This window comes from Bos taurus, chromosome 2, assembly GCF_002263795.3.
Source record: "Bos taurus isolate L1 Dominette 01449 registration number 42190680 breed Hereford chromosome 2, ARS-UCD2.0, whole genome shotgun sequence".
NCBI classification, from domain to species: Eukaryota; Metazoa; Chordata; class Mammalia; order Artiodactyla; family Bovidae; genus Bos; species Bos taurus.
In genome coordinates this window covers 120,428,107-120,448,813 of record NC_037329.1, presented here as the reverse complement: position 1 = coordinate 120,448,813, position 20,707 = coordinate 120,428,107, and the positions used below count along the sequence as shown (strand labels likewise).

Here is a 20,707-nt window from a genome sequence, read left to right as displayed (position 1 = left end):
CAGGCAGAGCCAGGGGTTGAAGGCTGAGACTTAGGGATTCAGGGCTGCAGAACTTGGTGTGTCTGAGCCAGAGGGGAACTAAGCTAGGCATTTTTCAGATGGAGAAACTGAAGTCCAGAGAGGGGAAGTGACTTGCCCAAAGTCACACTGCCAGTTAGGAGATCTGAGACAGAGATGTTCAGGTTTTCACGTCTGGGCTCTCTCCACTGTTCTCTGTTGGCAGAGTGACAGGGGAGGTGGGAGTTGACTCCTGGAAGAGTCATTTTGGACAGAACTGGACTGGGATGGAAGAGCATGTCCGCCTTCACTTGTCCCCCTGCCCCCAACATCATAATCCTGCCTGGGTGTAGAGCATGGTTGTTATCACATCAGGTTCTCCCAGAAACTCATTTGGGTGAAATTGTCAAGGTGAGGATACTCAACTCCATTTTAAAACTTAGGAAACTGAGGCTTGGAGAGGTTGAGCAGTGGCAGAGGAGGGCTTAAACTCAGGCTTCTGGATTCCTTGTCCAGGGAGCCTTTTCCTGGGTAGATTTTGGTACTTGTGGATAGGTGTCTTTCCTAACTTCTAGTTTTTGATTTTTCAGATTCATCTACTGACCTCAGTGACTGTGTAAAAAAAAAAAAGAAAAATGTAGAAGCCTGCCCCCTTAAGACTATCAGAGCTGGTAAGGCCCAGAGAGGTCATCTGGGCTCAGAGAGGGGAAGCCACTGGCTTGAAGTCACCCAGCGATTTGGGTCCCAGCTAGGAGCAGAGCCATGGTTTCCTGTCTTCTTTTCTCTGTGAGACACTCAGAGGGAGAGGGAACCACTTTCCCTGGTCACAAGACTCCACTGGGCCCAGGACATGACTGGTTGCTGGTTGCAGTGATGGGGCCGGGGGCATTATAATGGCCAACACTAGTCTATCTCTAGCCCTTCTGTGGGCAGATGCTTCCCTGCCTTTCTGTAAAGTGAGTCCCTTCCTTCTTTTCTCCCTCCCTCCCTTCTTTCCTTCATCTCCACCCATTAGTTCATTCATTCGTTTGCTAGATTATTCCTTTATTCTTTCACTGTACATTTGTTAATTTATTGGTTAGCCATTTCAGTAGTCATTCATCACCCGTCCATCTGTCCATCCCTCCATTCAATCCCCAGCTTCCCTAGTCCGGGTTGGACAGCCATGTGATATACAAGTACAGTCTTCGAGGGCTCCAAAGCCAGTAGGGTGCAGAAAGCACTAGCTCAGGCAGTATTTGTGGCGCCACATGAGTTCTCAGGGAAGGTCTGTCTGAGAAGTAGAGGCTTGAAAATACTCTTGTGATGGTGAATCTGGGTGCTGGGACCAAGATCCTTTTTTTTTTTTTTGTCACAGCGTGGTATATGGCTTGTACGACTTTGGGCACATTATTCTCTCCGAGCCTCTACTTCTTGATCTGTAAAATGGGGTAATCTCTATGACTCATGGCTTGTTGGGAACCACCACAAGAGTGTCTACGACCTCTCCCTGCCCTGGCCAGGCACGTGATAAGAGCTCGGTGTGTATCAAGAAGGATTGTTGATTACTAATTCAGGCCCTGCCTTGATTTTGAAAACCATTATGGTTTCAGAATGAGCCCAGTGATCTGGGGACCCTGAAAACCTTGTTTAACCTTGTCATTCCCCTGCTGAAACTCTTCTCATATTTCCTAAGCATTTCAAAGACCAAAAACCCAGTGTCCTTTAGGGGCCTACAAGGCCCTTTATGAGCCTCCCAAGTGGCGCAGTGGTAAAGAATCTGTCTGCAATGCAGGAGACTCAAGAGACACAGGTTCAGTCCCTGGACCAGGAAGATCCCCTGGAGGAAGAAATGGCAACCCACTCCAGTGTTCTTGCCTGGAGACTTCCATGGACAGGGAAGCCTGGCAGGCTACAATCCTTGGGTTCACAAAGAGTTGGACGTGACCGAGGACATCACACAAGGCCCTTTATGGTCTGGGCCTGCCCGCCCCTCCATCTCAGCTCCCCTATCTCCCAGTCTCACCATGTTCAGCCAGACCAACTTTCTTTCTGCAGCTTGAATTTACAAAGCCTATTGACAGGGCCTTTGCACATCCACCCAAACCTAGAATGCTTGCATGGCTGGTGCCTTCTTGTTTCACCGGCTTTGACTCAGTTGGGGCTTCCCTGGCCACCTGCTCCGTAACAGCTTCCCACTGTCACTCATGGCCACATCATCCCTTGCAGCTCTTACCAGTATCTGAAACTTCTTCCTGTATTTATTTGCACTTCTTGCCTGTCTGCACGGCTGGCAGGTGCTTAAACCCCATGCAGGTGAGTGGGCAGGTGGGTCTAGTGTGGGGTGGCTGTGGCTTTGATGGAGGTGAGGAGATGCCAGGGAGCCCAGGTGTGGCGGAAGCCCTGCAGCGGGGCGGCTCCTGGGAGATGAAGTGACACCGAGCTCTCTGCCCTTCTCTCCCCTGGGAGGCTCCAGGCTGTTGTCAGGAAATAATGAGATGATTAAATCACAGGATCTAAGAATCCCAGTCTCTTCCAATCTCAGAACTTGGCATCTGAGAAGCTTTCTGACTCAGAACCTTTGACACTGGAGTCTGCATTTGATCCAATCTGGGGTTTTTTGTTGCTGTCTAGTCGCTAAGTTTTATCCACTTCTTTGCTACCCTGTGGACTGCAGCCCCCCGGGCTCCTCTGTCCATGGAATTCTCCAGGCAAGAATACTGGAGTGGGTTGCTATTTCCTTTTCCAGGGGATCTTCCCGACCCAGGGATCGAACCCAAACCTCCTGCATCGCAGGAGGATTCTTTACCACTGAGCCACCAGGGAAGCCCCGATCTGGGGTTTAGACCCTTACGTAGAGGCTCTTCACTGCCTTATTTGTTAGTGGCCCCGAGTGCTCACTTTGTGCCAGGCCATGTTCCAAAAGGCTTTGTAAACATGGACATGCTTAATCTTCATTGTTATCACCCCCATTTTACAGCTAAGGAAACAGAGGCACAGAGACATGAGGTAACAGCCAAGTCCACAGAGCTCATCAGGCACATTGTGTGACTTGAATGCAGCACTCCAGGACTCCGCCTTAGAACCCCACAGCTGTTGAGGGGAAGCCCAAACTCACCCGACCCCTCTGCAGAGCGGGAACCCCCTTCCCCCATCCTTGACAAGAGGGCCTCTGATCTCTACTAGAGTGATGGGGAGTTCCCTCCTGACCAGGCCCCTCAGCCTCCCTTTGTCAGACCATCGTCATTTCTGGAAAGATCATCTTTACAGAGGGCAAAGTGCTGCTCCCACCCTGTGAATAACACTTGGGAAGTGATGTTAGCGTTATGGTTTCCCAGTGCTTCTGACCTTGTTGTTTTGTGACTTCAGCAGCTTCTTTCTCCCCACTGGGTTGTGAGCTCCCTGGGGGCAGGCCACCCGGTGCCTGGTGGTGTATGTGTGACCTGGCACCAAGCATACATGCCTCCCGAGCCCCTCCTGTCCCTGTAGCATCGCGCTTGGCCCTGGTCCAGGGTATTGGACAGGCTTGGTGTACTTAAGGCAACAGGACAGTGACATCTCCATGTAGCCCCATATGTACCCAGTCCTTGGAGAACCACTCGATCTAAAGTCACATGTTAACTGAAGAGGCAGACCTCACAGATTAGCCAGCCAAACCTCAGTCTGTCCACTGGGGAGACTGCAGCGGGAAAGGAGAGGTGTGGGCCTTGTCCAGGGCCACCCACGCCTCTGGGTGCCTTGCCTGGTAGGCTTTCCTCTCCCCAGGTGTCACTTGGCTGCCATGGTATGTGTCTTGGGGTCAAAGGCAGCAACAGCCCTGGTAGGGGAGCTGCTCCCTCTGTCACAGCGCCCTCCTTATCTCCACTTTGGTGGGGAATGTTCTCTGATGCACAGGGCTGCAGAGGGCCCAGCACCCCACCTGGACTTGGGTGGGATTGAGAGGTGGGTGGCGTGGAAGTGTGTTGGGGGCTGTGGGTTCAGCTTCCTACTGCCAGGACTATGGTCAGACTCTGGAAGCTGGTAAGGATTTGGGGAGGGGACTGAGTGGTGTGTTGAGTGTTACGGTGTGTGGGGAAGGCCTTGGGATTTGGCTGTGGGGCCCACAGCATCCTGCCTTGTCTCTGCCTCATCCATGTGGCAGAATGTCCGTGGGGGTAGTCCTCATCATTTGAGTCCATCTCTGAGCTTTGAGCAAAGGCTTCATGCTCCTTGAGGGGACAGTCTAGCCATTTTAGCTTCTGGGATTCAATGCAGGGGCACCTGGTTGGGGTGGATACACCCTCCAGACATCACGCACACACATATTCACACCCCCAGTCCTTCCACATTCACCTTTGACCCTACCTCCGCTACCCCACTTTTGCCAGTTTGAGGGGCTGCCCTGCTATTTCAGAAACACTACCAGAGATGCCCTGAACTGGGGCTATAGGAGCTGGGCATTCAGAAGACAAGTCCGCTAGAGTGTGTGTCCACACACGTCAATACAGGCATGCACTCCTGCCACCCACGGATTACACACGGTAGTCATATACCCACGTGTACCTCCCAGGAGCCCACACACGGCCGCCTGCCTGCCCCTGCTCAGGTCCTTCACGCTCATGTGCATGCTGTGTTGGTCACCTACACGCAGCCATAATCTTGCACACGTGTGTTTTACACGTCAGTGCATCTTACACGGGCCTTACATCCTTTGGCCAGGATCCCTCCCGCACACCTGTGCACTCACGTGTGCCCATGCCCCACCCAGATCTGCTTTCAGCCTGCCTGGACCTCCCGCCTTCACTCATCAATGCTTCTCGAGCACTTACTGTGTACCAGGCCCCCTGCTCGATGCTGGGGACACCAGTGGGGGGGACCGATGTCGTCCCTGCCCTGGTCTGGAGACTTGAGGCAAACACAGCTGAGGATATGATTACAGACTTTCCATTACCTGTTGGAAAGGAACCACTTTCCTATGACGAGGGCTGTCCTATAGCTTAGTGCTTTTACATTTACTGTAACCAGTGATGATGATGGTGTGTATAGGGGAGAGGTGCTTCAGGGATGAAGTGATCTGGCTTGAAGTTTTCCGGGTGAGGGCATTCCAGGCGGAGGGAAGAGCCGGAGTGAAGGCCCCGAGGTGGGAAGTCAAGGACCACGGAGAGGGTGGTGGCCCTGAGACCTGGGGGAGGTGGGCCTGGTCTGCCGGGGCTTGTGCTAGGTCTTCCGTGGCCTTGACCCTCCCACCCACATGTCCAGCCCAGACCCAACCCATCCCTCTCTCTGATCAGCCCAGCCCTCCCTTCGCGGCTCAGGGCTCACTTTGCAGGCTGCCACGCCAGCCTTGGGCCCCATCTTTCCTGCCCCACAGGCTGCCCCCGAGGAGTCCTGAGATACAGTCCCAGTACAGGCTGTGATCACCTGCTGGGGGTTCCCAGCCTGGGACCCCCAAGGACCTATCTAGAAAGCTCCTGGGGGCCAGGCCGCAGCTGGGGTTCAGCAGCTGGCTCTTGCTCTGAGCTAATCCCAGACTTGGCTCTCTACCAGGCCACCGGGCAGCCCTGTGGGTCCTGAGAAACTGCACCCCGCCCCCTGCCCCCAGCCCAGTTGACATCTCTGGTTGGTCCCATTTCCAGGAGTCTTCAGAAGGTTAGGAAAGGCTCCCATGTGCCTTGGAGAACCTCATAGCAAAATGGTAGCAGCCACCACGGAATCCTTACCACAGACCAGGCTCTGTTCTAAAGATGTTATACCTATTAGCTCATCAGATCCTCACAGCAATGCTGAGGAGATACTGTGATCATCCCAGTTCGGTAACAGTCTGTGGCTTTGACCTTGTCTTGTTCCAGAATCTGTACTTTCAATACTCAGTGGCCACATTGCCCCTCAGAGGGTCCAAGAACCCAGGCTGTGGTTTAGTTGCATCTCTTTGTTTTATAGAGGAAGGAACAAAGGCCCAGAGAGGAAATGGACTTGCTAAAGGTCACACAGTGAGTGGACAGAAGGGGCTCCCTCTGCCCCCACCAGCTGCATGGTTGGCAAGTTACATCCTCTCCAAGTCTCATTCATGAACCCAGACAGGCAAGGGAGAGATTGCGGTAGAAGCCAGCAGGGTGGAATCTTTGTGGGGTGTGGGGGACTTTGAATAGACGTGTTGAATAGACATGGGTGGGGGCTTTGGGGCACCCTGGATGTGGGCTTTGTAATAAGTCGTCAAGTTGCTCATTTTTGTTCCAGGCATCTTCCTGAATGTGTGTTATATTTCAAAATGTGCACAGCATCCACCTCACAGGGGTCATTAGGAGCCTGAGTGAGAAATGCTTGTAAAGCACCTAACGGTGCCTGGGATGGAAGAAGCGCTCAGTGACTTATTATTATGGTCATTTCACACCGGCAGAAGGAGTTCCCACTGGGGATGGGAGCTGGGGGTCCACAGGGGACGTGGCAGCAGAGGAGGGCATGGGTTCAAAGCCTGCAGAATGTCCTCTCAGCCCTGAGAAGGCAGTCATGGCCCGTTCCCTGGCAGAGATGCTGGGGCTCCCAGAGGGGATTACCACCCTGGGTGTCTGAGTGGCCGATCGTGGGAGAGGGGGGACTGGGAGGGGAGGGTGCAGCATCCCAGCTCCCACTGACCAGGGCGCAGACAGCAGCCCCCTTCTGCTCTGATCAGCCCCAGCCTCACAATGAAAACAGCCCTTCCCAGCCCTGCAGGGCTGCGGAAACCCAGCCTAATTGGATCCAGGACCCTCGGGAGCCTAGTTCCTCACAGGAAGTTCCCAGGAGCAAGTTTCCGAGGCTGGCCTGGGTCTTGGGGATGGGGTGGGGTGCAGCAGCTGGGACTCGGGACTCCGGGCTGTGTAGAGTAGGGGCATATGGAGGGCAGAGGGGTCGTGGGAATGGGGTCTCAAGGTGCTGGGAAGACGGGAAACTTCAGCTTCTCTTTCTCCTAGACCAACTCCTGCTTGTCCATGCAGGCCATCCTCCTGGCCCCATGATGACCTGTCTACTGAAAACCTTGACCATGGCCTTTCTCAGCTCAGGGACCCCTGAACATGGCCCCACATGGCCTTTCATCTAAGTGTCTAAGCCTGGGACTCTGGCCCTTTGTGAATTGCCCTGGCTACCTTTCCCTCCTTCCCCTGCGAATTCCTACACTGGGCTCTTGTAGACCCTATGACTGTAAGTTCTCCAGGTTCCTTTCTCCATGGGGTTTTCCAAGCAAGAATGCTGGAGTGGATTGCCATTTCCTCCTCCAGGGGATCTTCCCGACCCAGGATTGAACCTGTGCCTCCTGCATCCTGCATTGGCAGGTGGATTCTTTACCACTGCACCACCTGGGAAGCCCGTGAGAAGCCACACTGGGCTCACACCAGACCAACATGACGCTGGGTGCTTTCCTGCCTCAGGGCCTTTGCACATACAGTTCTTCCCAGCCAGCCTGCCCTTCGTTGGCATCTCTCTTGACATCTCCCCTTCCCTTCATGCAGTCTTTGTTCATCCCTCAGTGGGATGAGCTCATCTTCTCAGGAGCACCCCTACCCCTAGCCCAGCCCTACCCCAGCAGTACCTTGTTGCCCCTCTCTGGGGCATGCCTGCATGCTGAGTCACTTCAGATCAGTTGTGTCCACTCTGTGACTCTATGGGCTGTAGTCTGCCAGGTTCCTCTGTCCATGGGATTCTGTAGGCATGAGTACTAGAGTGGGCTGTCAGTTCCCGGGATCTTCCTGACCCAGGGATCAAACCTGCATCTCCAGCATTGCAGGCAGATTCTTTACCAATGAACCACTGGGGAAGCCCCCTGTCTGGGGCAGGGGACATATTTTTGAACACACTGCTGTCCTAAGAAGCAAGCAGCTTTTCCCATGTCTTTGCATCCGTGGTTTCTGCCTGGAATGCTCTCCCTCTGCTCTCTCGCTTTCCTGGCAAATGTCCCCATCTTTGAGGCCCACATGGACACATCCCCTCCTCCCATGTGTTTCTTCAGTGAACATCTGTTGAGCAGCTAGGGTGAACTAGGTACTTAAGCACCTACTGTGCGTCCCGTGCAAGGCTCTGGGGTTGTGGCAGGTTCTCAACCCTGTGTTCAAGGGTAGCAGCGGTGGGGAGGGGGATGTTTAGAGCCAAGATACAGAGGCAGGGGAGGGGAAGTGTAAAGGGCCATGGGGTGTGTATAACAGGAGAGGGTCAGAGAGTGACCTTCAGCTGAGACCTGAAGGAAGAGCCCTAGTGGGCTGTGCTGCTGAGTCCCAGTATAGGGTTGTCCAGGAAGTTGCTCAGCCAAGAACCAGACTCAAGCCCTGATCTTGGGAAGCTCACAGCCACCCTGGGGCTCGGGCAGATAAGTCACCAGGCAGTTCTAAGGTAGTGGGATCAGTGCTTTGGTTGCAGTGGAGGAGGAGCCCAGGACACTGCAAGAGCTCAGGGGAGAGGCTGCAAATAGAGCCTAGGACCGGGGTGGTGATCAGGAGGGTTTCCTCTAGGCAGTGACACCTCACCTAACTCCTGATGGTTGATGGGTATCTGACAAGGTTCCCGCTGGGTGATGGCCCCCACATGGAAGGGCAGAGCCTGTGCAAAGTCACGGTGGCACGAGAGCAGTTTGTTTTGGGAACCTGAGAGTAGTGTAGTGAGGCTGGAGGGAGGGATGCTGTAGGGATGTACCTGTCCGGATGCATGTGACCAGCAAGGCCTCCTTAACAAAGGCCTCTGGGCCACCCTGGAGAGTTTGAACTGTGTTCCCAAAGTTATGGCAACCCAATAAGGATTTTAAACAGGAGAGTGAGTGAGAAAGTAGACAGGCTTTCCTTTGTCTGACTTTGGCTCCAAAGTCCCCAGATAGGAAAGAGGAATCCCTTTCTGACTGCACTCCTGGCTTGGGTCTGGAGTGGGGCTCGAGGCTTACTGTGGGCCTTTGAACAAGCTCCTGGCCCTCTCTGAGCTCAGGTCTCCTGGGTAAACCTGCAGGGCCTGAGGCCAGAATCCTAATGGGACCATAGGCGGGGGCTGGGGTGTCTTGCTTGGCCAAAGCTGGCTGAACTGTTAGTGTTATTAAAAATATTCCTTAAAAAGTCATGTAGCCACACTGCAGAAAAGTCAAGAATAGAGAAATGAAGTAAACCAAAACCTACCCCCATTTCTGTCCCCACCCCAAGCCCGAAACACACAGTGCTAGTATTTTGGTATTTCCTTCCTATCTTTTCTTCCAGCACCTGGTTTTTATATAGATGTCATTGCTCTATCTATACAAATAATTTCAAATTCTCCCCCCACTCCCATTATTGTTGCATCACAAGTGTTTTCTAAATGACTGCAGGGTGGTTTTAATCCTTTCTAATGGATCTAGTGTCAGGGTGGAGAGCATGAGCTTCGGAGCCTGACTTTCTGAGTTCAGATCACACACACACTGCATGACTTTGGGCAAGTTACCTAATTTCTCTGTGCCTCAGATCTTTGTGAGGTCAATATGAATGTAAAATGAGTCATTACAATGCCAGTAAACATTGGCTATTATCAATGACTATAGCCTGTGTCACTGTGTAACATGATTTACAGAGCCATCCCCCTGTTGTTTAAAATTTTGGTTTTTCCAGATTTTTGCTACTGGAAAAAAAAAAAAAAAAAAAAAACCCACTGAAGCAAACAGCTTTGTGCATAAAATTTTGTCTATATTTTCTAGGGACAGATGACCAAGAATAGGATCGCTAGACCAGGAAGTTTGAACATTTTTATAGAGCTCATGACACATTATTGCCAGATTGTTTTCAGAAATGACTTCCAATTTACACTCCCAGAAATAATGCAGGAGAGTGCCAATTTCACCATACCCTTACCAGCATTGAGCATTACCATGTTCTTCTTGCTTTTTGCTATTTTAACATGTGAAGCTCATTTAATTTTCGCTGCTAGGGAAGCAGAACCAGTTCTATGTTTATTAGCTGTTAATAACTTTTTTGGGTCTGCTAGTCTACAGCACTGAGAAGGCAATGGCACCCCACTCCAGTACTCTTGCCTGGAAAATCCCATGGATGGAGGAGCCTGGTGGGCTGCAGTCCATGGGGTCGCTAAGAGTCAAACACGACTGAGCGACTTCACTTTCACTTTTCACTTTCCTGCATTGGAGAAGGCAATGGCAACCCACTCCAGTGTTCTTGCTTGGAGAATCCCAGGGACGGGGAAGCCTGGTGGGCTGCCGTCTACAGGGTCGCATAGAGTTGGACACGACTGAAGCGACTTAGCAGCAGCAGCAGTCTACAGCACACAATCTCTTCTCAGATCAATTAGGAAGATAGGGCTTAAGATACAGGAAATAGGGAAGAGTATAACACAGGGGACAACATAGTGCCATAGTGGGTGGCGGGGACTCAGAGGAGGGGGAGGGGACTTTCCTCTATCTAGGCCATGACACTTTCAGTTCCCTCTACTTAGACTATTCATTCATTCAAACATTTATCAGGTACTTTTTGGCTTAAAGGTAAATGACTCAGCCTCTATTGTGCCCTGACAGAGAGCATGTCCAACTGCAGAGATGGATGAGAAAACAGACAGAAAATGGAATGACAGGTGTCTGATGATGGAAATGCAGGGCACAGAGGGAACAGAGAAGAGGGGCGCCCAACATAGCCTCGCAGTCCCAGAAGGCTTCCAGGAGGAAGTGGCCTTTAAACTTGGGCCTAAGGAGTAAGTTGTAGTTAACCAGTGAAATAGGGGAAGGCAGAGAGTTCCAGGGAAAGGTGAGGAAGTGAGAAGGGAAGTGGAGCACCGGGGAAGCCCTTGGTCTGGCTGGGCAGAGCAGAAGGTGGAAAGAGCCAGTGAGGCCAAAGAGGTCAGCAGAGGCCAGTCACGGAAGGCCTCAGGAGTCCAAAGACCTGGTCTGGAAGGAACGAGGGAGCCATTGAAGATTCTCATGAGGGGAATGTTGAAGATTCTCATGAGGGCAATGTTGTGATCTGATTTGTATTTTAGAAACAGCAGAGGGACTGCAATAGGAGAACAGTATGGGAGGCGTGGGTAGAGGTGAGGGTCCCTCGGAGGAGGCTCTTGGAATAGCTGAGGCCAGAGCAGAAGGGGGCCGGTACCAGGGCAAGGAAGGTGGTAGAAATACTCCCGGATGGATCCTGGCCAACACCTGCCAGGACCCCTCCCCCCCCCCCCCACCCCGGTCCTGTGTGCCTGGAGGATGGGGCCTGTGCGGGATTCAGCATGTGGCTATCAGCTGAGCACCCACCATCACTGACCCTGATCCCACCTGCTCCCCGCTGCCTCCAGACGCTTGTCTGTCGTTCCACCCCTCCCTCCGGCTACCAACCACTTTCTTTCTCTCCTTTTTTAAAGAATAAATTTATTGTTTTCATTATAAAAGCAACAACAACATTGCAGAGTATTTGGAAATCAGAGAAACAAAGACAAAAAAACCAGGTTAGCTCCAGCTGCCTCCCCCAGCACTGCCAGCCTCCCTCTGGGCGTGGTTCCCCGCAGCTTGCTTTTTCTGACGCAGGTTTTTATTTTTGCCTCTTTGTAATCATAGTATCTGGACAGTTTTGGGTCCTGCTCTCTCCCATTTGCTTGTTGGGAACTAGTTCCCTGGTGGCCATGGGGTCTGGGCAAATCTCATTTTTTAACGTATCTGGACTGGCCTGGGGATGGGGTGGGTGGGACAAAAGTTGCTTAAATATACCCTCTGTCCTGCAGTGGGCAAAGCTAATCGCCTTCCCCTTGGGCTGCCCCATTTTCTTTGCGACTGTTTGTCTAGGCCTGAACCTCCCCAGGTGGGAGGGCCTGGCACCTGGTGTAACCCTTCCTCAGTGCCCCTGCCCCTAGTTCCTCTCTGTGGAGCTTGCTAGGCTGCCCTCAGGGACCACCCTCCTGGGAAAGCGTGATGGACTGACTTGGTTTGCGATCCAGACTCAGCTCTGTGACCTCAGGCAAGTTACTTAACCTCTCTGGACCTCAGTTTTCTCATACGTACAATGGGTCTATTGCAACAGTTAAGTAATGGCTATTAAATGCCCTGATACCTTTCTTGGCCTACTGTAAATGTTCAGGAAAAGATGGTTGATATTGTACTTTCTCATTCTGCAAAGAGTTTCTGAGACCACCTTGGACTAGATGCTGGAATGGCAGAAGTGAATGAGCACCAGGTCTACCTGTGTACAGAGCTCAGTCTGGTGGGGAAGTCACCCAGGGAAACATGACTGCACCAGAATGCAACCACCCCTGCACTGCTGCACCAGATCTGGGTGGCGTCCTAACTCCATCACTTGCTAGCTGTGTGACTTTGGGCAAATTGGCCGACCTCTCTGAGCTGCAGCTTCCTTTTCTGTTAGGTGCCTGTCTCACGGTGACATGATGCGTGCAACATACTCAGCACAGTGCCTGGCACTTAATAGGTGTTGAAATCAGTAGTAGCTGCCATTTTTATTATTACTGTTATTGTTATTCCCATATACAAGGTGCTGTTGGGAACACAGAGGAGTGACTGACTGGGGGTTCAGGGAAAGCTCCGTAGAAGAGGGAACACTTGAGCTGGGTCTTGAAGGATGAGTAGAAGTTCACCAAGTGGGAAAGGACACTCTAGGTAAGGAGCCTGTGATTCCAGGTTGAAACCTGTCAATGAGGGGTTTGTTCTTTGGGTGACTGAGGCATCGTGTTCATCCCAACTCCCCTGAGTGCCCCTCACCGCCTCCCTCTGGGTCTGCTTGGGGGCTTTGTGCCCCCACCCTCCTGTCATAGCATCCACCTGTGACTCTGTCCTGGAGGTTGTGGGGTCCCGCTCACGGGAGCTGCTGTGTCCCCATCTGTTCATGTTTGGGATCACAGATCTGTGTCTGTCGGAGTTTGGTGCTGTCTGTCTGCATGTTCCTGTGACTCTGTCTGTCTGCGTTGGTATCCAGGGGACCTCCCAGGCCACACCGTGGTGCTGGGGGGCAACCTGCATGCTTCCTTGGTCTCTAGCTCTAAGCAAATAGCCAGGCCTCCTTGGTCATTCTCCTCCCTGGCCCAGGGTAGCTCCTGCCTCTCACCTCCATTCTATTCCCTGGGGACCTTCAACCGGTTCCCTCCCACTGCTGCCTCTCCTGGCTTCTCCAGTCCCACCTACGCGCAGCAGGCAGAGGGGCCTTTCTAAACCACAGATTCTGTCCCATTACCCAACTTCTTCAAGTCTAGACCCCAGGCCTCGAATTCAGGAACTGCCTTTCTAGGTCTAGCAGTGGCCAATGGCTTCAGCCTCGTGTCCTGTCTCACGTCCACGCTGATCACTTTAGCTGCCCTCCCACACCATGCTATTTCTCACCTTGGGACTTTTGTTAAGACTGCTGCTTCCACCAGCAATGTTCCCCACTCCTTCTTTGCCTGGCTAACTTCCACTCATCCTTTAAGACCCAAAGCACGTATCACCTCTGCTGGGAAGTCCTCTCTGATCCTTTCTTTGCATCCTGCTCATCCCTGACTTGGGGGGTAAGAACAAGTGACTTGCCCAAGATCACACAGCTAGTGTTTTGGAGCCAAGATTTGAACCTGGGTGCCCTGGGCTCCAACTAAGGCAGGTTGTTCCATGGTCCAGATGAGGGGACAGTAGCTAGGACTTGTGAAGAGGATGCAGTGGATCTCAGTTTGGAAATGGAATCCCGGGGACGTGGCTGGTGGTGGGTCTGAACTGGGAATGGGGAGGTCAGGGTCTGTGGCAGGAGCACCTGGGCAGGTTGGGATGCCCTACTCAGAGGGGATGGCTAGAGGGTTTACGTATCCCAGGGGAAGGCCAACTCCAGACTGAACAGCCCATGAGCGGTCAGGGAGGTAACTGGAAGGTGGTCCTGGATCTTCAGGGGGCAGCCAGGTCTAGGGGTGCAGACCTGGGGATTTTCTGGTATTTAAAGTCCTGGAGTGGATGGACCATCCAGGGACTGGGGCCAGTGGAAGGAGGAGGCTCCCGCTCACCCTGAGAAGCCTAGGCTGTGGAGGTGCAAGCTGGGAAAGAGACTGAGAAGATGTGGAACCCAGGGCTCATAGCACTGATCTCCAAGGGTCAGGGTGGCTGGGAGGCCATGAAAGATAGGACTGGGAGGTGGCCCACTGGCTTTAACCACATGGAGGTCCCTGGTGGCATGTGGCAGGTTTCATAGCCCAAAATTCTTTCTTTTCACAGAAGCTTGTGGGTCATGTGTCTGTTTCCTCCACTTAGCTCGGGGCCCCCAGAGGACAGGGCTCTTCTCTTTGCCTTCGATTCCCCAGCACCAGTCCCCAGTTTGGCCCAGAGGATGTATCCAGAACCAGTGGATGGGTGGATGGGCGGGCGGGTGGCTCTAGAAGGTGTTTCATTGACCCATCTGACTTTTTCACCTTTTTGAGCAAGAAAAATAAAATGACACCTTGCTCGCCCTACTGCAAGGATCAGGGGTGTGTACCTTGGGGCCCACCGCCCAGAGTCTTGGCTTCTGTCTAGAGCTTTGAAGCCTAGTCTGCATGTCCTGCCTGACTGCCAGCATGTCTCTTCTGCCCGTCCGGCCTGGACACTCAGCCTCCTCTGTCTCCGGTTCTTCTGTCCCCCGGTGCTGTCCTCAGGCTCCACCTGCTGACCTTGGTCCTCTGAGATACCTGGCTGCCCCGCCCAGCACACTCCCTGATGCCTCCTCACAGACAGCATTCCTTCCCAACCACTAGCATAGCCTTCAGGATGCTGCTGGCTGGCCTCCGTCTCTCCCCACTTCACCACTCTCCAGCTCTCTTTGGTGTTAGTGGGTAGCTGCTCACTGTCCCAAACCTGCTCCATGTCTGCTCAAACTGTTGCCTCCACCTGGATGCCCTTTTGCCTTGTACACCTGTCCTAAGCAGATATCCAGCCATCTCTATCCTGCTTAAAATCTCTCTCAACATAAGGTCTGCGTGGCTTAGCTTGGCCCCGGTCACCTTCCCACCCTGTCTTGCAGGTCCTAGGACTGCACAGACGCACACTCACCTTGAAGGTTTGTTGAGGGGCTCATGTGAGATGCTCTTGATGTGCGTCTGGCAATGAGTCGGGCCCTCAATAAGGGCTCAGAAAATCCACTCCTCCCCCTGCCTGTCTTCCCTCAGCTAACACAGGTAGACATACACCAGGATCTGGAGCATTGACCAAATCATGGAGTTCCTTAAGCCCAGCCCGAGAAGGACACAGAGGAGTGAATGCTGTGTGGATCAGATTCCATGACCCAGGGCCCTGCTTCTTGTCCAGGGTTAGGGGTGGTTCCCTTCCTGATCAGGGGTCTGATAAGTGGCAGAGAGGATGCTCTATCCCAGCTATGGGACCCCCTACCTCCCTGACCAGTGAGGAGCTTTGGGAAGCCTGGACTTGGCATCAAACTCAAGAGGAGGAGAGGACAGTTCCCCTGGACCAGTCCAAGGAATGGTTGGGTACAGTGGGCAGAGCACTGGGCCAGGGCAGGAAAGAGGCACAGGGGCCTCTGTCAATCCCATTTTACAGATGAGAAAAACAGAGGTTCAGATTGCCGATGCCCAACACTGCAGGGCAGTGCTTGCTTCTGTTTTCCCATCTGTGTGGCCAGGAGCAAGTGCTTCCCTGGTGGTGGCCTAGCTTCCTCCTTGGCGAAATGGGGGTGCAGATCTTCCCAGATTCCTGGGGCTCTGGTGAGAATGCTGCTGGGTACAGAGGGCATTGTACACCATCAGCGGTGGTGGATAATTGTGTGGGATTGCCTTTAAAATGAATCTGATTATTTATTCCTTCATTTATTCATTCTATCCCGCAACTCACATTGTTGATCACCTTTGGGCCTAGGCACTGATGATGCCAAGCTGAATGAGACAGGTGTCTTCAATTCCCAGTCCTCTCTGAGGCAGCTCCCCAGCTCCCCTTTCCCTCAGCCCTGGAGCCTCCCTACCCTGGCTCTACAGTTCAGATGACTTCACATTTTCCCCAGTGGACAACAGCAGGGGAGGGACAGGTCTGAGACTTCTGAATGGAAGGGTAGTGGGTGCCATGCCATCCTAACACAGGGCCTGTCCACAATCCTAGTCAGGATGCTTTGTCCTTCCTCCGAACAGCTGGAGGGACTGATGAGCTGGACGCTGGGAGTCGGGCAGATCAGAGTGGGGATCTCAGCTCCCTGCTTACTTGCTGTGTGACCTTGACCAAGTCACTCTACCTCTCTGAACTTCAGTTGTAAAGTGGGGATGAGGAGTGTACCTGCCTTTTAGTGTCAGTGTGCCTGGCACAAGGTGGGTACTTAGTAAATGGCAGCCTCCTCACTGATTTTACTGGGTTGAGGTCTTTCTTTGAAAGGAGATGATCCAGGGACCTGGAGCAGTCAGGGAGAACTCCAGGCAGGAAGTGCTGGTATTGGGTTGTGAGGGATGGGCTGTGTTGGATGGGTAGAGAGAAGGGCAGCTTGGTGTTTGTGGGTGGCGGAAACAGGAGGGCTTTTAGAGCTGCCCAGCCACCCAAGAGGAGGGCACTCTGATTCCCACCTGGCCAGACTCAGACCCAAACCGACCCCCAGGCTGGGAGTGAGAGGCAAGACTTTTATATACAGGTATTGAGTTATATGCATGTGGATAATTGTTCCACCAAGGGCTGGGGTTTGCAAAACACATTCCCCAGAGGAAACAGCTTGAGCAAATCTGATGTCTAGTTTTGACTCTTGGCACCCTAGCCCTGTGGTCTTGGACAGGTCTCTTCCCCTCTCTCCAAGCCTCAATTTCTTCACCAAAAGTGGGATAATAGCTCCTGTGACTACTCTTCAAGTAAAGATCACAAGCAATAATTTATATAAAAGATCTTTCTTAAAGTGTTGAGATTAGGTTGTATCCTTACAGAGGGTTTTTTTTCCTGAAACCCTCTGCCTGCAATTCCAGTAGGGCTTCTCCCGCTTGTAGAGCCAGGAAAAAAAGGTTAAAGACACTTCATTTCAGCCTTGCCTGTCAAAAGAAGCAGTTCCATGTAAGCGACCAATACCAGTAGGCATTTAGTTAGTGATTTCTGTAAGGGACAGATAAAGAAGAGAAATTTGATAGGGAGCGAGACTTCATGGAATACCCCTGTCCAGCACAGTCTCTGTAAGTCACTTCTTGACTTACTGTAGGGCCACAGGAAGACGTGAATCCTCTGGAAGACAAAGATAGCTTTGAAGGCCCATCCTTCATAGTGCCCTGGTTGCAAAGCCCTTCTCACTGCACAGGAACTTGCCAGAGCTGAGGGCCACCGGACAAATGGTCACATTCTTCTACTGAAGGGTCCCAAGCCTCAGGCCTCTTCATTCCCCTCTTAAGTACAGTGTTCTGACACATCCTTATAAGCAGAATGTTGTACCTGGCCATGCTTGTTTCTTGAGGAGAACTTTCCAGAGGTACAATTCCCTGGGTCAAAGGGCAATACTGTAACCATTTGAGTCCCCATAAATCATCCTGCCAAATTGCCCTTCACACACAGAAGCAGTTACCTGGTGACCCAAGTTGCCCGCTGTGTTCTGTGGGTCAGAAGGGCAGGGATCAGGGAGGGGCGGTTGCCTCTGCTCTGCGGCCATTGACAAGGTTGCCCCAGGACTCCTCAGTTTGTCCCTGGGCAGCAGACTTGTGTGTCTAATCCATGGGGTTGGCTCTGCAGCCTAGGGTCTCTGTGGGGGGACAGGGAGTAGTCCACTGGCATCAGGGTGATTTGGGAGGGGTGATTTGGGCTGGCGGGTGCTCTGTTCGGGATAGGCCCTTGCTCTCTGGGGCCCACTGTGGGAAACGCTGAATTCCAGAGCTTCAGCCTGGAGGTGTGGTTCTTTGGGCCTGGTGGAAATCCTGCTCTGCTGTGGGGTGAGGGTCCCACGGGGGCAGGGATCCCAGACACTGGCCCAGACTTGAGCGGGCATAGCTGATGGGAGCTCACCCTTGGCCGATGGGGAGGGCCCTCTTCCCTGTGACAGTCGCTCTCTCCCCACAGGATGGCCGAGCCTCGATTTAACAACCCCTACTTCTGGCCCCCTCCTCCCACCATGCCTAGCCAGGTAAGACGGAGCGTCTTCCCTCCTGCCGCCCTCCCCTTCTCGGAGCGGCTTGGGTTTCCGCCGGGCTTTGGCTGCTGCCTGCGGGACAAGGGGTTCAAGGGTGGCCTGGCTGCCCGGGGCCGGGGCCGGGTACGGCCCAAGCCCTCTCAGTCCCTCTCTGCTCCCTCCCGCAGCTGGACAACCTGGTCCTGATTAACAAGATCAAGGAGCAGCTGATGGCGGAGAAGATCCGGCCGCCTCACCTGCCGCCTACTTCGGCCTCGTCGCAGCAGCCGCTGCTCGTGCCACCAGCGCCAGCCGAGAGCAGCCAAGCGGTCATGTCGCTGCCGAAGCTGCAGCAGGTGCCGGGCCTGCACCCGCAGGCCGTGCCGCAGCCCGACGTGGCGCTGCACGCGCGGCCGGCCACCAGCACGGTCACAGGTACAGAGGCCGGGTGGGCGGGGCTGGTGAAGACGGGGCGGGGACTAACGGGGAGGGGCGTGGCCATGTCGCCCGCAGCGGGGCGGGGCAGGCAGGGCCTGGGACGGGGGTGAGGGGTGGAGCTTCCAGCCTTGCCATCCTGTATCCTGTTGACCTGCTTCACCAAGCCAGCCGGAGAGGGTCGAGGTTGGGTTGCTTGCCCGTCAAGGAAGCCAATTCCAGCGAATTTCAGGAATCTAGAGGAGAACCCTAACCAGACTTGTGTGGGGATTGAAGGGTGAGGGAAGACTTCTTGGGTGGGTCCCCATGCGAGGAAGAGTTGGTGGTTGACTAGGGAAAATCGAGCAGCACGTGCAAAGCGAGCATGTGTGTCGAAAGCAAGAGTAGGACGGCGTCCAGGTGGGGAAGGTCAAAGGGTGATGAAACTCATCACCATCACGTGGCAGCTAACTCCAAGTGAGCATCTGTGTTCATCAGTGTCTGTGTTATCACTCCCCGCCCGTTCCGTGAGGTGGCTGCCTTTTACAGACTGAAGTACAAAAAACAGCAGCTTCCTGTGGTTCACCCTAACGTCTCCATTCAGCAGATGAGCGAACTGCGGCCCAGTTTCACAGCCAGTAAGCGGCCGAGACAGGCAGTGTGGTTCCAGAGCCCAGGTGTGAACCCTGTCGCTCTGCCGGGGCTCTGCTGAGGCCCCAGATTGTGAAGGACCCCGTGGGCCACCTGGGCAGTTTGGGTTTTTACCTTAAGGCAGTGGGAGCCCCTGGAAGTAGGTGAGGTTAGAAAGCTAGGTCTCTGGCTGTGAGGTGAAGACTTGGCTTGGTGGGACACTGGCATGGAAGCAGGGAGAGCTGCAGGAGAGGGTGGTGGCCTGGGCCAGGCAGCGGCAGAGAGGATGGAGAGAAGGGAAAAGAACTGAGGGATGCTGAGAAGGAAGAGCCCACAGGGCTGGGTGCTGGGCTGGATGAAGGAGTGGGAGGGTGGGCACCGGGGACACCCAGGCATTGCCAGTGAGATGGAATCATAGGAGGAACGGGGTAGGGGACTGACTGTGAGCCCAGTCCTGGATAGATTGAGGCTGCGGGCTGGAAAGACATCCTAGGCAATATTATGGGTCTGGGCTGCCTGGTGCCCACCTCACCCTGCTGGACAGGCTTTTCCTGGTGGCCACTGCAACTGGGCCATTGTTCCTCCTCTAGCTGGCCCCTGCCACCAGCCAGACGCGTCTCCCGCCTCCCTCTCAGAGATGCTTAAGAATCTTGGGGCCCCATGAGCCTCCCTATCCAGGCCTCCTCCAGCCACCCTCTGCACATTCCCTCCTTATTATGACCTTATTAAATTTATTTTTTCATTATAAAAGTAATATTAAAAAAGTAATATAAGCATATTAAGGGAAATTTGGAAAAAAAAAACTGAGAAAAAAAAAAGTCACTCATAATCCCCAGCTTGTAACCCAGCAGCTTAGAGAGCCTTTAGTCCCTTTCCTTCTTTTTCCATCGTTTTTGTTTGTTTTTTAATGTGCAGGGGGTGTGTTTTGCTGAGTTTGTGGTAAGGCTGTACCCATGCCTTTAATTTCTTTTCCTACTCACCATTTTATCATAAACATATTCAGTGCATTTTTATTATAAAGGTAATTCATAGTCATTATAGAAAATTTAGAAATTGCAGACAAGCTGAAAGGAGAAAAAAAATTAACCCTTGTCCTACTATTGTTAGCATTTTCATATGTTTTCTCTGTATTTATTTTATTTTATCCTTTAATCACAGATATAAAAAATGGATGAATTCACCAGGTAAAAAATTCAAATAATATGGAAGCAGATAACGTATGAAAATCTCCTTTTACCAACAAATTCTTTGCCCTCCCTAGAGAGAAGCACAATTTACACATAGTTTGGTGTGTCTCTTTTCAGACCTCTTCCTGTGCTTTCACACACACACACATATTGTCTGTATATACATATGTTGTTTGGATGTGTGTATTTTTTGAAGACGTGGGTTCATGCTGTGTAGGATTTGCTTTTTCACCTGACAGCAGTTTGGCATTCTTTCCTCGTCACTGCATGTCTGTCTTATCTTCGTGGTTTCCCTGTTCTTCATCTTGTGATGAACCACATCTCTTTACACAGTCCCTACTGAGGATAAGCAAACTGTGTCCAGTTTTGTCTGATCATAGTTTTGTATGGAAGGTCCAAGTACACAGATCTTTGTGCTTATGTGCAGATAAATATCTCTTTATGGGCAATTTCTAGAATTAGAATTACTTTGTCAGAAGTCATGTACATTTGAAGTTTTAATGGCTGTTGCCAAAGCACCCTTTATGATTAAGGTTGATAAGCATACACTCC

At 52.6% G+C, this 20,707-nt stretch overlaps 1 protein-coding gene across 3 annotated transcripts in view; it reads left to right on the top strand.

Annotated features, from left to right (window-relative positions):
- ZNF362 (zinc finger protein 362) overlaps positions 1–20,707 on the top strand; it is a 40,591-nt gene that overhangs the window by 1,811 nt on the left and 18,073 nt on the right. Inside the window, exons 1-4 of one of the 3 annotated variants that reach the window (XM_059892556.1) lie at positions 692–11,370; positions 12,405–12,529; positions 17,876–17,939; positions 18,113–18,359. In XM_059892556.1, the coding sequence (XP_059748539.1) occupies positions 12,492–12,529; positions 17,876–17,939; positions 18,113–18,359 (349 nt within the window). In that variant the 5' untranslated portion in view covers positions 692–11,370; positions 12,405–12,491. Of the gene's footprint in view, positions 1–691; positions 11,371–12,404; positions 12,530–17,875; positions 17,940–18,112; positions 18,360–20,707 lie in introns of those variants that run through there. The other 2 variants (XM_025000119.2, NM_001192168.1) reach the window with 2 other exon arrangements.